Here is a 13,149-nt window from a genome sequence, read left to right as displayed (position 1 = left end):
CAATTCTTGGACCTGTCCTACAATAATCTCTCAGGCTTTATACCAAAGTCCTTTGAGAACCTTCAGTATCTCCAAGGCATCAATCTTTCTTTCAACAATCTAAGAGGAGAAATACCTACCGCTGGCCCTTTTAGGAACTTGACAAGTCAGTCTTTCATGTCTAATGATGCTTTCTGTGGTGCTCCACAATTTCTTGTTCCTCCTTGCAGCAATTCTCAAACTCACGATTCCAGTAGAAAGAAAAGATTGCTAGTGGTTTATGTTCTTTTAGGTGCTGTAGCTGCAGTGATTACCAGCATAAGTTTAACAGTTATATTTTTAATATACAGAAGGAAGAAAAAGGTTACAAGAACGCCTGATTTACAGCTCACACCAGCACCAGCAAGAATATCATACTATGAACTTCTTCGAGCAACCAATGGATATGCTGAAAGCAATTTACTAGGCATTGGCAGTTGTGGATCTATCTACAAAGGGATTCTGAATGATGGAACAGTTGTGGCTGTCAAAGTCTTCAATTTGCGACTAGAAATTGCATTCAAGAGCTTCCAAGTAGAATGCGAGGTTTTTCGAAACCTTCGCCATCGAAATCTCACGAAAGTAATTGGCAGTTGTACCAATGATGAATTTAAGGCCCTGGTACTCGAGTATATGTCTAATGGGAGTCTTGAAAAGTGGTTGTATGCAGAGAATCATGTCTTAGATATGTTGCAAAGGTTGAATATAATGCTAGATGTGGCTCATGCCTTGGAATATCTCCACTATGGATACACAACTCAGGTGGTTCATTGTGATCTGAAGCCTAGTAACATACTGCTTGATGAATATATGGTTGCCCATGTGAGTGATTTTGGAATTGCAAAATTGTTTGGTGAAGGAGAAAGTGTTTTGCATACGAAAACGCTTGCAACATTGGTATACATTGCACCAGGTTAACCTTGTATCTCGTTTAAGCATATAAATTTGTGTTTCTACATTTGTCTAACTCAAGTTGGTTTGCCAACTTCTTATGTTAATAAGTTTGGTTTATTGTAACATTTTATTACAGAGTACGGACAAGACGGACAAGTATCAACAAGATGCGATGTTTATAGTTTTGGAATTGTTTTGATGGAAACATTCTCAGGAATGAAGCCCAGTGATGAAAAGTTTTCTGGTTCGCTAAGCCTGAAGAGTTGGATAGAAAATTCTCTACCTGATGCAACAAACCAAGTTACTGATCCCAAACTACTACTGCCAGATGACAGGCATCTAGCTGAAAAGCAGGACTTCGTGTTGCAGATTTTGGAATTGGCTTTAAAATGCTGCACAGAACACTCAACAGATAGGATCAATATGAAAGATGTTGTGGCATCATTGGAGAGGATTAAGCGCCCACTTCAAAAATTCTCTGGTAAATTCACATGAATCTGTATCATTTTTCTTTTATCTACTTTAATAAAATGAATCATGAGTAGTTGCGTTACTAATTAATGTTCATGATGTGCTCTTCTTAAGATGTCAAGTTTTGACATGATGATATTTAGTATAATAATAAAATGGTTATGATTAATACTGCGAATGTATCTTTATTTGGCCCATGAATATGTTTATCATTATTTTCTCTTGTTGAGCTTCGCCACGTACATTTTTCTTTATGTCGTGTTTATTCATCTACACATAAACCTTTGCTCCCTCTCCATACTTGCCAAAACTATTATGTTTCCCATACTAATCACAAATACTACGCTTAGAGTCGGAAGAGGGAAAACTAGGTTATATCCTAACATTGGTTTTCTAGATTTCTGAGTATTATATAAGGATCTTGCAATCATACTTTGTTTCATTCTAGCAGCGAAAGATGCAAAATTTGATTTTGAGCCTTTTTTTCTTATGCTTTCCAAAATTATATCTTGCCTTTGAGCTAAGTGCATACATAATAGAATTGTTTTCAGACGCTACTTCATTAACAAATGGAGACAGCAATATCTGCACCAGAACATGGTGCTAATCAAACCCGTAAGCCCTCTTGTTTCCACTTGCGGTGGAAGACTTGTTTGATCCACATATGCAACTATCAACTAGTGAACTAATTTTTCTTCCTTTTTTTCCCTCTAGATGTTATTTGTGAATGTCTGAAACTCGAAATTTCAACCATGCCGGACCACCTATTCCTGTTTTGGACTTTGTGCAGTTAGGGATAAAATGACCAATTGGGAATGGATTTTAAGCACACCGTTTCCAAATGAAAACAAAATCTTAATAAAAATTCCTACTCAAAAATTTGTAAATTCAAGTGTAGTGGTAAGTAGGTCATATCCATAGGATTGGAGGATTTATTTTCTTGAAAGGAAACAATAAATAAAGGGAGAGGGGATTGTGAGAAATTAACCTAAATAACTCAGTTAAATAAAAACAATAATGCAAGTTGAAATAAAAATAATTCAATAAGAGACAAGAATTCTGGAGTATCGATAATCAATTACATGAGTCATGAACCAAAGCAGAGATTAATCCATTGACTAGAAGCTTCTCTACTTCAGTTCATTTTATTGATTATCGATATAAGAATAAAATTCATCTACTTTTAAATAAACTAATTATGGTTGTTAATAAGTTCTAACAGCCTGTCTCGCCTTACTATACCTCAATTACCATAATAAGTTCTGTGGTTATTTCCTTTGACAATTAGACAATCCTAAACAAGATCTTAGAAGTCAATCTATTGACAGTATTAGTTATTAAAGAAACTACCAAAATTAATCAACAAACTCACAAGTTCGATTCATTTAGATTAGATTATATATTCCCATGACATATATTCAAAGTTTCTACTAGTTGGAGAGTACTTGTTTTTCTTTGGAAGAGTACATATTCAACTAGTTGGTATTTTTCTTCATTTTCAAACTTCTTAGAGATACAGAGTGATAATAAAAAAAACCCATTTGTATTGCTATTTTTTGGAGTTTTTGTAAATATATATATATATATATATATATATATATATATATATACACGATAGTGACTTGATATATGTAAGATAAAAAAAATGATTGTTCCTAGGAAATGTAAAAATTTTTGAAGAAAAATGGTAAAACAAACAGCACCAAAGTTCTTATTTATGGTATTCCTATAAATTACATTACCATTTGATAGCTAAAAAATATTAATTAGATTACCATCTCATGTATTATGTATTAATGCGCATAATACACATGACAAGATGCATTGAATGGAGTTCTTTAAGGCTTTCAAAAAAAAAAAAAAAGAGAGTTCTTTCAGAAAATCTTTTTTTAAAAATAATATATTTTGCATTAAAAAAAATATTAAAATACACCATGTTAAAGAATGTAACTGGGTTTGTGCCTTGCTACAATTTCAGAGTTGACATTAGGTTCAAAATTATAGCATAATCCTATTAAATTTCTATTATGGAAACACAGGTTGCTCTATTTATTGGGGGGTCGTGTGGCATTGAAATTGAAAAGGTTTAAGCTAGCCAAGGGTGTTTTCTGTGTCCGTTGACAGAGTAATACAAATGTGTGGAGTCCTACATACTCTAATGGGTGCCAGATTTTTTTTTCTTCTTTTTTAAATAGAAGAAAAGTGAGATTTAAGAAGCAAGTAAGAAAATTAAAAAAATTAAAATTCAATAATTTTAAATTCTAAAATGTCAGTTTTCTCATCGCCAGGACAGTAGTGCTGGATTCATTTGCCTTAGCGTTGCCAGATTGTATTTGGTCGGTATCCCAGTCATCAAACAAGACAAGTCAAACGAAGACACATGTGATATCGTTACCAATGGCAGATGACGCATGGCGTGATGAGAAAGACTAAAGAGTTCCTAATGATTGGAGGGGTCAGTAGGGCAGTTTTGGAATAGGTCAGCGGTGGAAAGCAAATTGGAAATTGACTCAAAATTTCAGCCACAAAAACCAGCCACCATGCCAGTACCTCAAAACATAAATATTACTTCTTTTTTATTTTTTTTTGAAGCAACATACATCTTGTTTTTGTCCTCAAACATATACCACAGTCATGGAATGATAAAGTGATGATATTAAAGAAATGTTCTAATACATGTTATTAAAGTCCACTAAGTATCAGTGGTTCCGAAATGTACATGATACTCCTTTTTTTAAGTTAATATTTTATACATTATTGTTAGTGTGTAGTTTATTTTACGCTACAAATTTTTTAGTGTGTTTGGATAGAGTATTATTTGAAATAATTATTTTAACACTTTTTATGAAGTGATATATATGAAATAAAATTGTGATTGAAAATATCAAAAAGTGTATTGAAAAATATATTTATAATCTAAATAAAATATTATTTGAAAAAATTTAGCTGCATTTCATATCGATAAGTGCTACAGCCAGCGTCATTCCTGGAGATCAATTTTTCTCGCCTGGGTTTCATCTGTCATCCCTCATAATACAGCAGCGTCTCATTTATCAAGACGCTCTATATTTTTGCAACCCCAAAGCAATTAAGTCCCCTATGATTATTAACAATCCAAAGGGGCATCGTCAAAATGGCCAAGAATCTTCTTCACTGATTTTACTACTATGACACAATTCCATGCATCTTCAGTGCATTACTTGTGAGATTCCACCTTCATTCGACTCTGGAAGCCACACTTCCCTTTTGTATATATGCCACTAGGGCCGATGCTAGACCGAATTGCTTGACTCGAGTTTGCAAGTCATTCGGTCAGCAGCTCGGCTTGAACTCGAACTACTTGATAAAAGCTGCGAGTTGATCTCGAATTTCAATATTTTGCATTTGAAGATTCGACGAGTCTAATCGAGTTTTTTATAATATATATTTTATTTTTTTATATTTATTATTGTGAAAATGTCAATAATATCTTTTATTTAAAATTATGTGTAAAATATTAATTTTTTATTATGTGAGTTTGATTAGACTTGAATGAGCTCAAATAGGCTCGATTGAACTTAATTTGAATTGAATATATTTAATTAAACTTAAGCTCGAATAACGTAAATTGAAATTCGAATTTGAAAAGTTTAACGAGTTCGAGTTCAAGCTCGATTTAAAGTTTAATTATTTTACCTTGCACTATTCGAGCTCGACTTGAGTTGAACGCACCCCCATATGCCACCCCGGTGAACTAGAAAACAAAAGAGCCAAACCGATGCTGCAGTATCACGGCTTTCTGTCAGCTATTTGAGCAGTTGTCCTGTAACTGCCTATGCACTAAAGGGGGAAAGGATCACAAATGGCTCAGCGGTTTAACTTCACTGTAATTCTGCAGAGCCATAATGAGACCAATATTCCTTCACGAGCTTGCCAAACAGTGAACCTTCTCTTTTCATCAACTCCATTGGTTCATCATACTCCACAAGTTTCCCTATTATATTTGTCAGACAAATTTTTAGCATAATGATTATGGTCAAAAGACAAGTTCAGCATAAACAAATGCTCAAGACATGAACCTCACCCTCACTAATAGCCAAAACCTTAGTACAGTCCATCACTGTAGGTATTCTGTGAGCCACCGTAATCACCGTGCAATCAGCAAATTCTGCCCTGATAGTTTTCTGTAAAATCAAGTCAGTAGCATTGTCTATTGATGCAGTTGCTTCATCAAGAACCAATATCTTGCTTCTTCTCAGTAGAGCACGGCCAAGACAGAACAATTGCCTCTGCCCCATGCTCCAGTTTGATCCATCTTCCACAACTGAAATTAAAAGAGATAGGTTAGTAAATCTTACCAGCAGCTGCCGCTGCTCATCGATCATTCATCACTACGTTAGAACTGGACCAGCTTACCCAAGGAGCCGAGGCCTTCTTCTTTCTCCTGAATAGCATCTTTGAGTTGACACTTCTCAAGAACCTTCTCGAAACAGAAAAAAAGTTCTTACAAAGCGGTTAAAGCAACTGTTCGGAAAGTTGAAAAAAGAAAAAAGCAATTTCTCAAATGCAATAGCCACTGGCAATAGGAATGCTGAACTAAAAATAGTGACATTTAACCAAACATAAGCTGCAAATGCAAAATTCATGCTTTGATATGCCAAGATTTTAAGTACCTCCCATATTTCCGGATCAGTGTGTTGCCCCAAAGGATCTAAGTTGTATCTCACAGTTCCATTGAAAAGAGTAGGATCCTGTGGTATAATCCCAAAACGTGACCTCAAGTCATGGAGCCCAATTGTACAGATGTCGATTCTGTCTACTAAGATTCTTCCACCAACTGGCTCCACCAGACGAAAGAGAGCACCAATCAGAGTAGTCTTCCCACTACCAGTTCGTCCAACAATACCAATTTTATGCCCTCCTTCGAATGTACAGCTGATCCCACGAAGAACAAGTGGGCCATCAGAACGATACTTGATCTGTAATTGAACTGATGTTAGCAGGTTGAAACAAAGATCGAATACATATAAAAGTAGTCAAATAGATATACCTGCAAATCTTGAATCTCTACTTTACCCACTATTGGCCAATTGGTTGGCGGTGGATTACATTCTATGACTTCAGGAGCTTCACTTGGTATGTGCATGTATTGGTTAAGCCTCTCCACAGAAATTATATAATTTGCCAGAGTACACTGGTTTTGGATGGAATACACAAGGGACATGTTTAATGAAAGACCATAGGACAAAGCCATTCCGACAAATCCTGCAATGACAGAGGATAATGATTAGAAGAAAAAATTTTCGTTCTCAAACTTTAGCAGTATAGTGGGCAAATGCCTAGATAATAAGAATCTATATTTTGCTAGCATCAATTACTAGAACACCACGGACCGGAGCTAAAAGTTCCAGGAGGAAGTAAAACCATGCAGAGAGCTGAAGAGGCAAGAACTGTGGCACTGACTGTCTCCAATCGTTGAATCAACCACTCATTAGCTGCAAAATTGTGGAAGAAAGGGCTGGCATTTGTGTCAAGAAGTTCTAGGTTCTTAACAAAGAAACGCTCTTCTTGTTCGAAAGCTCTGATTGTCATGCACCCTGCCAAAGATTCAGCAAGATGATTTGCAACCAAAGACTTGGTTGTGCCGTTAATACGCATTAGCTCTTTAGCAGAGGCAAAGTAGTATCTCTGTTGACAAGAAAACGCACGATGGTATTAGTATAGCAATCACCGCAAAAACCTCTTAACATTATGTCAGAAGACCAGCAACTAATAAAACAGGAGGAACTTTTTCCAATTTATGCAAAACCTAGATATTGGCATAGTAAGTTTAGAACTTTCAGCTGGATATTCCACGAAAAAGGGCAAACCATTTTACTGCAGATAGAAAAACCACAATTAACTGACCTATGACGTAGCCACTTACTTCACTGACAAGAAGAAAAAGCAAGCCATTTTACACTAATAAAAGATTCAGAGGTCTTCACCCTTTTTAACACACTAGTTATAATCTTTTCTTGTCATTAAATTGATAAGCAAAAGTTTTTATGAAACAAGCCGGCCAGCATGTTACCTGTAACCGAATAGCCAAGTAGACCAGTGGTATCGAGACAACCAAAATTTGCCAGGTGAATACGGTTAGCACCACAAGACTAGAGTAAAAATTCAAAGTTGCTACAACAGCAAAAGTCAAGTTAAATGGAACATCGAGATCAACAATGCTCAGATCAACCGAGACCTGCTCAAGTAAAAATCAATGGGCGTTACTTTTAGTTCCAAGCCTTTAGATGTGTACTCAACTTGGCATACGTGAAACTCTTACTATCCTTACCCGGCTTAATATCCTTCCCAAAGGCGTAGAGTCATAAAATGCCATGGGCGCGCGGAAAAGAGAATTCAATAGCTGAAAAAATAATGATTTTGAAGATTGCAGACCCAAAACAACTGTGCTCAGAGATCTACTGAGCAGAAGAAATGTTGACGAAAACCCAATCACCGAGTAGACTACAATTAGTTTCAGCGTGCTAACTTTAGGATTGTCAACATTTGCAGCCATCCAAGAGTTCTGTGATATCTGACCAATCACGAAAGTAAGATTAGAGAAAGCAGCCAAAGAAAAGAACAAGAAGCCTTTGTTCTGATTTAAATACTGAATGTAAGGCCTAAAGCCAGTGTCCCCGACTTCTCTCTCTTCTTGCTTGATCAACTGATCACCTGCTGATGCTTTAGAACCTTTGTCACTGTATGTCTTGCGGATTTCTTTGTTAGGAGCTTTATGACTTGGGGAGGAAGTAACTTCTGAAATCCTCTCAGAACCTGCAGTCTCTTTGTGTGCATCAACCAAACTCTGAAATTTTTTACTACAGGCTAGTAACTGATGATAGGGAGCCGCATTGAGAATCTCGCCATCTGACATAAACTGTCAAACAAGGTAGAAGTAAGTATATTGTTGTCAAGTAGATTTAGTGTGCCTGTTTCCTTGGGAGTAATATTCAGGGTAACGAAACCAGCTGTTTTGCTTTCCACTAATGACTAAAGTTAATTGAGCACTCACTGCGTGAGTAACTTGATATCCAAATTTTTAGTAATATAGATGGCTATGTGCAACACCTCCAACGCTAAATAACTTTTTATTGCTAGGAAAATGTGATCAATCTGAAAACCTGTAATCAATTGACCTATGAAAGCAGAAGAAAATCATTACGCAAAACCAAGATTTTCAGACATCATAGCATCTAGTAGAAGAGGTTTCCCTTTGCTGTGTTGTTGTGTGTGTGTGTGTGTGTGGGGGGGGGGGGGGGGGGGGGGGGCAGTGGCTTAATCCTAAATTTGACTGAAAGGTCATCTAAAAAGACATATTTCTCAGGCTTTATCACAGGAAGTGGAATCAGGTTACCAGAAAAAATGCCTAAAGGTACAAATCAAATGAAAACAACAACAGTTACAGCGTAAAAATTTCCCAGGGGTAAACTCACCAGAACACAATCAAATGCAGGAAGAAAATCAACTTGATGGCTTACAAGTAAGACAGTCTTCCCAGTTAGAGCTCCCATGACATAATCCTGCCAAGAATGGTGTGAGATTGTACATCATCACAAAGGAGTGTTACTAAGCATGTTCCACAACAGGAGGAGGTCAATCGATGTAAAGCAAGCCTCAGAATTATGAGGTCGTGCAATCAACGCTCCCTCCCAGACTCCAGACTACCAGAAAATAAGAAGATGAGAATAATATGAGAAAGTACTGACATTGAATAAGCTTGTGGCAGTGTGTGCATCAACAGCACTGAAGGGATCATCAAGTAGATATATGTCAGCATTCTGATATAAAGCCCGTGCTAGTTGAATCCGTTGCTTCTGTCCACCGCTGACATTAACTCCCCTTTCTCCAATTTCAGTGAGATCACCATGAGGGAGCAACTCAAAATCCTTTACCAATGAACATTTTTCTAATGTTTGTTGGTATCTCTGGTAATCCATTGGAGACCCAAATAAAATATTGTCTCGAATACTTCCAGTCTGAATCCATGCTGATTGGGAAACATAGGCAATAGTTCCATGCACTCGAACCTGTAGAATGAAGATAAATTTATCATTTAAGAGATGATCAGGTTATGTTTAAGCCTTCTACAAGAATCCCATCTATGACAAAAATTGTTAGGGAGTTTCATAGGCATAGATAAAATCAGTTCAATAGAAGTACGTCAAAAGAACAAGAAATTAACTTACAGTTCCACAGGTAACTGGAACCTCTCCAAGAATTGCAGCTAGAAGGGTTGACTTACCTGAGCCCACCTCCCCACATATAGCAACCTTCTTACCAGCTCTAACCTCCAGATTTATGTTTCTAAGAGAGGGTTTAAATGAATTCTCTTCCCACGAGAGAGAAGCAGATCTTATAATAATGTTTCGACTTGTGTTTTCTCCAAGGCATATCTGCCTCACATTTGCTACATCCAATTCAGGTGCCTCGAGAAACTTCACAATCCTGTCAAAAGAAACCTTAGCTTGAATGACTACTCCAATAACATCAGGAATAGATCTAATAGGGTCCTGAACCAGTCGTAATGTTGCCACAAATGTGAAAACGTTGCTTGCATATAGTGGAATACCAAGGAAATAGCAAGCCCCGAATGTTGTAGCAGAGACGAGTACAGGGGTTGACCAAAAAAGAAAGCTATTATATGCTTTACACAGCTGAACAGCTGACAACCATTTTTCTTCAACCTGCCTTAGATTCTCAATAACCTTCTTGAAATGGCTTTCCCAGGCATATAATTTCAAAACCTTCATATTGATAAGTGCCTCTGAAATAGCCTTTAGCCTGTCATCTTGTGCCACCATAAGCTTAGATTGGAATTTGTGCTGTAATTTTGCAAGGGGAGTATTACAAAGAACGGTAAGAACTATTACCACCAAGGATGCAATTGTAGCAAGCCCCACAGCACGGTAGAGAATTAAAAGTGCAAAGATGAGCTGGAGACCCGTTGTCCAAGTCTGATGAAACCAGAAAGCAAATTCTCCAATCCGGTAGGCATCCACTGTAACATAGTTCATTATCTCACCACTTGCGTGCATCAACTTGGCAGTATTGGATAGTCTTAGTTGCTTCTTGTAAATGGCTGCCGTTAACAAGGACCTTACTTTCACACCTACTAGTCTGCTTCTGAAATACCACTGTCTTTGGGACAAAGATTCCGAGTTCTTTGAGATAAAAAGCAAAACAGCCAAGACATAACCTTCATATTCAAAACTCTCTTTTCCTTCTGCAACCTGAATGAAGGCTTGTAGTAGAAGAGGACCAGCAGAGACGGTAACTATTTTCAGAAATGCAAAAAACCCCGATGTGAAGATCTCCCTCCAGTGGCATAGCAAGATAGTCTTCAACACTGATGGTTGGGCTAGTGGATCAACTTGTTTCCGTTTGTTATATATATCCACAAACAGCAAGTAGCAGGACTCTGCTCGATCTTCCTCACGCAAGTTGGGTATGTCTTCATCCTCCAAAGTCTTCTCCTTTCCCCTTTTCATCAATGGATTCAACCACAAAAATGACATTTTACTGATAAATCCAGCTTTCTCAAATGGAGTGACACAGCCAACAGAATCAAGTTGGCCTTTTCCACTGGCCACGCCATTTAAGGGGGCACTAAGATCATTTTCAGTGCTGTCCTCATATTTGTAACCTTTGTAGGTGCACAACAACAGTAAACATGCTCCTATCAAAGACAATATGTATAACCCCATCCTAAATGACACCTCTTTATCGAGAATGGCAGTCACAAGAGAGAACCCACAAGCAATTCCCGAAAACAAGAATACAAGAATGGACAACAGCCTCAAAGGCGCTTGTGAAAATACCTTTCCCCTAAGGCTCACAGTTAAACCCACTAATAAGCACGTCAACCCATGGAAAGTTAGCAACAACCACCAATGGAGAGGCAATGCACTGTGGGTTTTCCGTAACTCTCTTACTAACTCCCAAATCCCCACACACAAATATAAAAGTCCAAGAAGACCATTGAAAGCGGCAGATATCAACTGCAATCCTGAAATAGCACGAGTTTGCGCATGCATCCATGGGAATTTTGACGAGGGTCTGGAGAAAAAAATGGCTAGGAGCACAATTAAGAGCAAAACATCGAAGGAAATGATCAAGGCATGATTAATACACGTGGAGGAGAGTGCTGCAGAGACTAAATTAGCACCGCAAAACTTCCTACTGCTGTCAGTACAATCAGTTGCCCCGCAAAATATACTCCAAAGATCTACCATCTCGTCCTTAAACCGTCTTTTCCCTGTTGATTCTGAATTTTGATAAATACGAGAAAATGATTACCACACCATTCAAACAGGCGACGCACCGAAAAGAAAAAAAGGTTCTGATCCTTTTGAATTCATCAAGGAAGTGGAAGGATCAAGAGAAGCACAGCTTATTGCTTAAAGAATGTGGAGATAATAAATAGAAGAGCCAACCAATAGACCATACACTTGCAAGATAAATTATGCAACACATCAAAAAACATGATCAGCAAAAAATTCTTTAGACTGCTTGAAGACAAGAAAATGGGACTAATTAGTCACTGCGGGCAGAGTTCGTTTGATCAAAAACTGCATGACCAGTCAAGGTAGAATATGTTCATAGCATCCATCTCATTGTACTCGTACCCATCTCAATCACCTAGAAAACTTGCTAAATAACTGGTACTAACAAGCAAAAATGCAAGCATGACAACGACAACATACCTTGGATTGGCAAGGGTGTCCGCCCTCAAAACTCTCAAATCCTCCAGATTGCAAATAATAGAGTACTATTACCAACCCTCCCAGGCTTTGTCTTTCCTATGCACAGAAATGACGATGGGGATCATAAGTAATAGAATACTATTACCAACCCTCCACGGCTTTGTCTTTCCTATACACAAAGAAATGACGATGTGGACCAGAAATCAATACTAACACAAATAAAATAGCTGGGGCATAGTACAATATTTTGGATCAACTCAAAAAAAAAAACCATGAAAAAGGAAACAGGTTCCCAAGAGAGCAGAGGGGTGTGTGTTGGTTTTCTTTGTGTTTATTTATTTAAGCATGTGTTGAAAATAGAATCCAAATCCTACTCGTATTTCTCCGCTTCTTCCCGTTTCTCACATATCGCCTCGCCGTCTCAACATAGGCACATGCAATGCAGGTGCAGATTATTTTTTACCCAAAAAAAAAAAAAACAACGACACTGAGATCCCACTGCACTTTAGAAAGGCACACACTTCAAAGGACAGAAGTAGAAAATACACTACTACGGCAGAGATGTTGTCAGTAATGATTTTATAAAGAAGAGCAGTCTACCAAAGCAACCTGCAAGACCCGAAGATATCGCCTCGGATCTGTTTGGATTGTAAGTTATTTGGGATTATTTGGGATATTTTTACTGTAGCACTTTTTGTGATGTGATGTATGTGAGATAAAAAGATATTGGAAAGATAAAAAGGTGTATTGAAAATTGTAAAGATGATGTAAGCAAATAAAATTGGGGAAATATGAAGCAATCCAAACAAACCGGTGACACACAGTAGAGCTTGAGATGCTGGTGGTTAATTAACGTGGTATGTTTATATGGGTGCAGTAATGGTTGTGGGCTTGTTTTCTTGCCGCTGGGGGATATGCGTACCTTCTGATCCTATGCTTGCTGGCACGGCGAAAAGGGGTAATGCCGGCCGCTGCTGCTATTCTTAATTCTTGCGAGACGACCGTCTAGTAACCGTGTGTTACTTGTGACTAGTGAGAATCC

At 37.6% G+C, this 13,149-nt stretch overlaps 1 protein-coding gene across 1 annotated transcript; it reads right to left on the bottom strand.

The window, feature by feature from the left end:
• Nucleotides 1-4,930: 4,930 nt before the first annotated feature.
• On the bottom strand, nt 4,931-12,298 carry LOC113688083 (ABC transporter C family member 10-like). The gene is made up of 12 exons (XM_027205732.2): nt 12,108-12,298; nt 9,591-11,668; nt 9,111-9,431; nt 8,838-8,924; nt 7,694-8,281; nt 7,436-7,600; nt 6,756-7,050; nt 6,413-6,627; nt 6,036-6,341; nt 5,779-5,842; nt 5,447-5,686; nt 4,931-5,356 (listed from the first exon to the last, which is right to left on the bottom strand). The coding sequence occupies exons 2-12, from the start codon at nt 11,634-11,636 to the stop codon at nt 5,244-5,246; spliced, it is 4,440 nt and encodes a 1,479-aa protein (XP_027061533.1). The 5' UTR covers nt 11,637-11,668; nt 12,108-12,298; the 3' UTR covers nt 4,931-5,243.
• Between the last annotated feature and the right edge of the window lie 851 nt (nt 12,299-13,149).

Source organism: Coffea arabica, chromosome 5e, assembly GCF_036785885.1.
Source record: "Coffea arabica cultivar ET-39 chromosome 5e, Coffea Arabica ET-39 HiFi, whole genome shotgun sequence".
In the NCBI taxonomy this organism is placed as follows: Eukaryota; Viridiplantae; Streptophyta; class Magnoliopsida; order Gentianales; family Rubiaceae; genus Coffea; species Coffea arabica.
This window is presented reverse-complemented; position numbering and strand designations above follow the sequence as displayed.

Coding starts and splice junctions, on each gene's coding strand:
- LOC113688083 (XM_027205732.2), bottom strand. CDS start 11,636: ATGGTAGATCTTTGGAGTATATTTTGCGGGGCAACTGATTGTACTGAC. Junction 7,051..7,435: donor ACTTGGCTATTCGGTTACAG/GTAACATGCTGG, acceptor TCTTGTCAACAG/AGATACTACTTTGCCTCTGC. Junction 5,687..5,778: donor AGAAGGCCTCGGCTCCTTGG/GTAAGCTGGTCC, acceptor TTTTAATTTCAG/TTGTGGAAGATGGATCAAAC.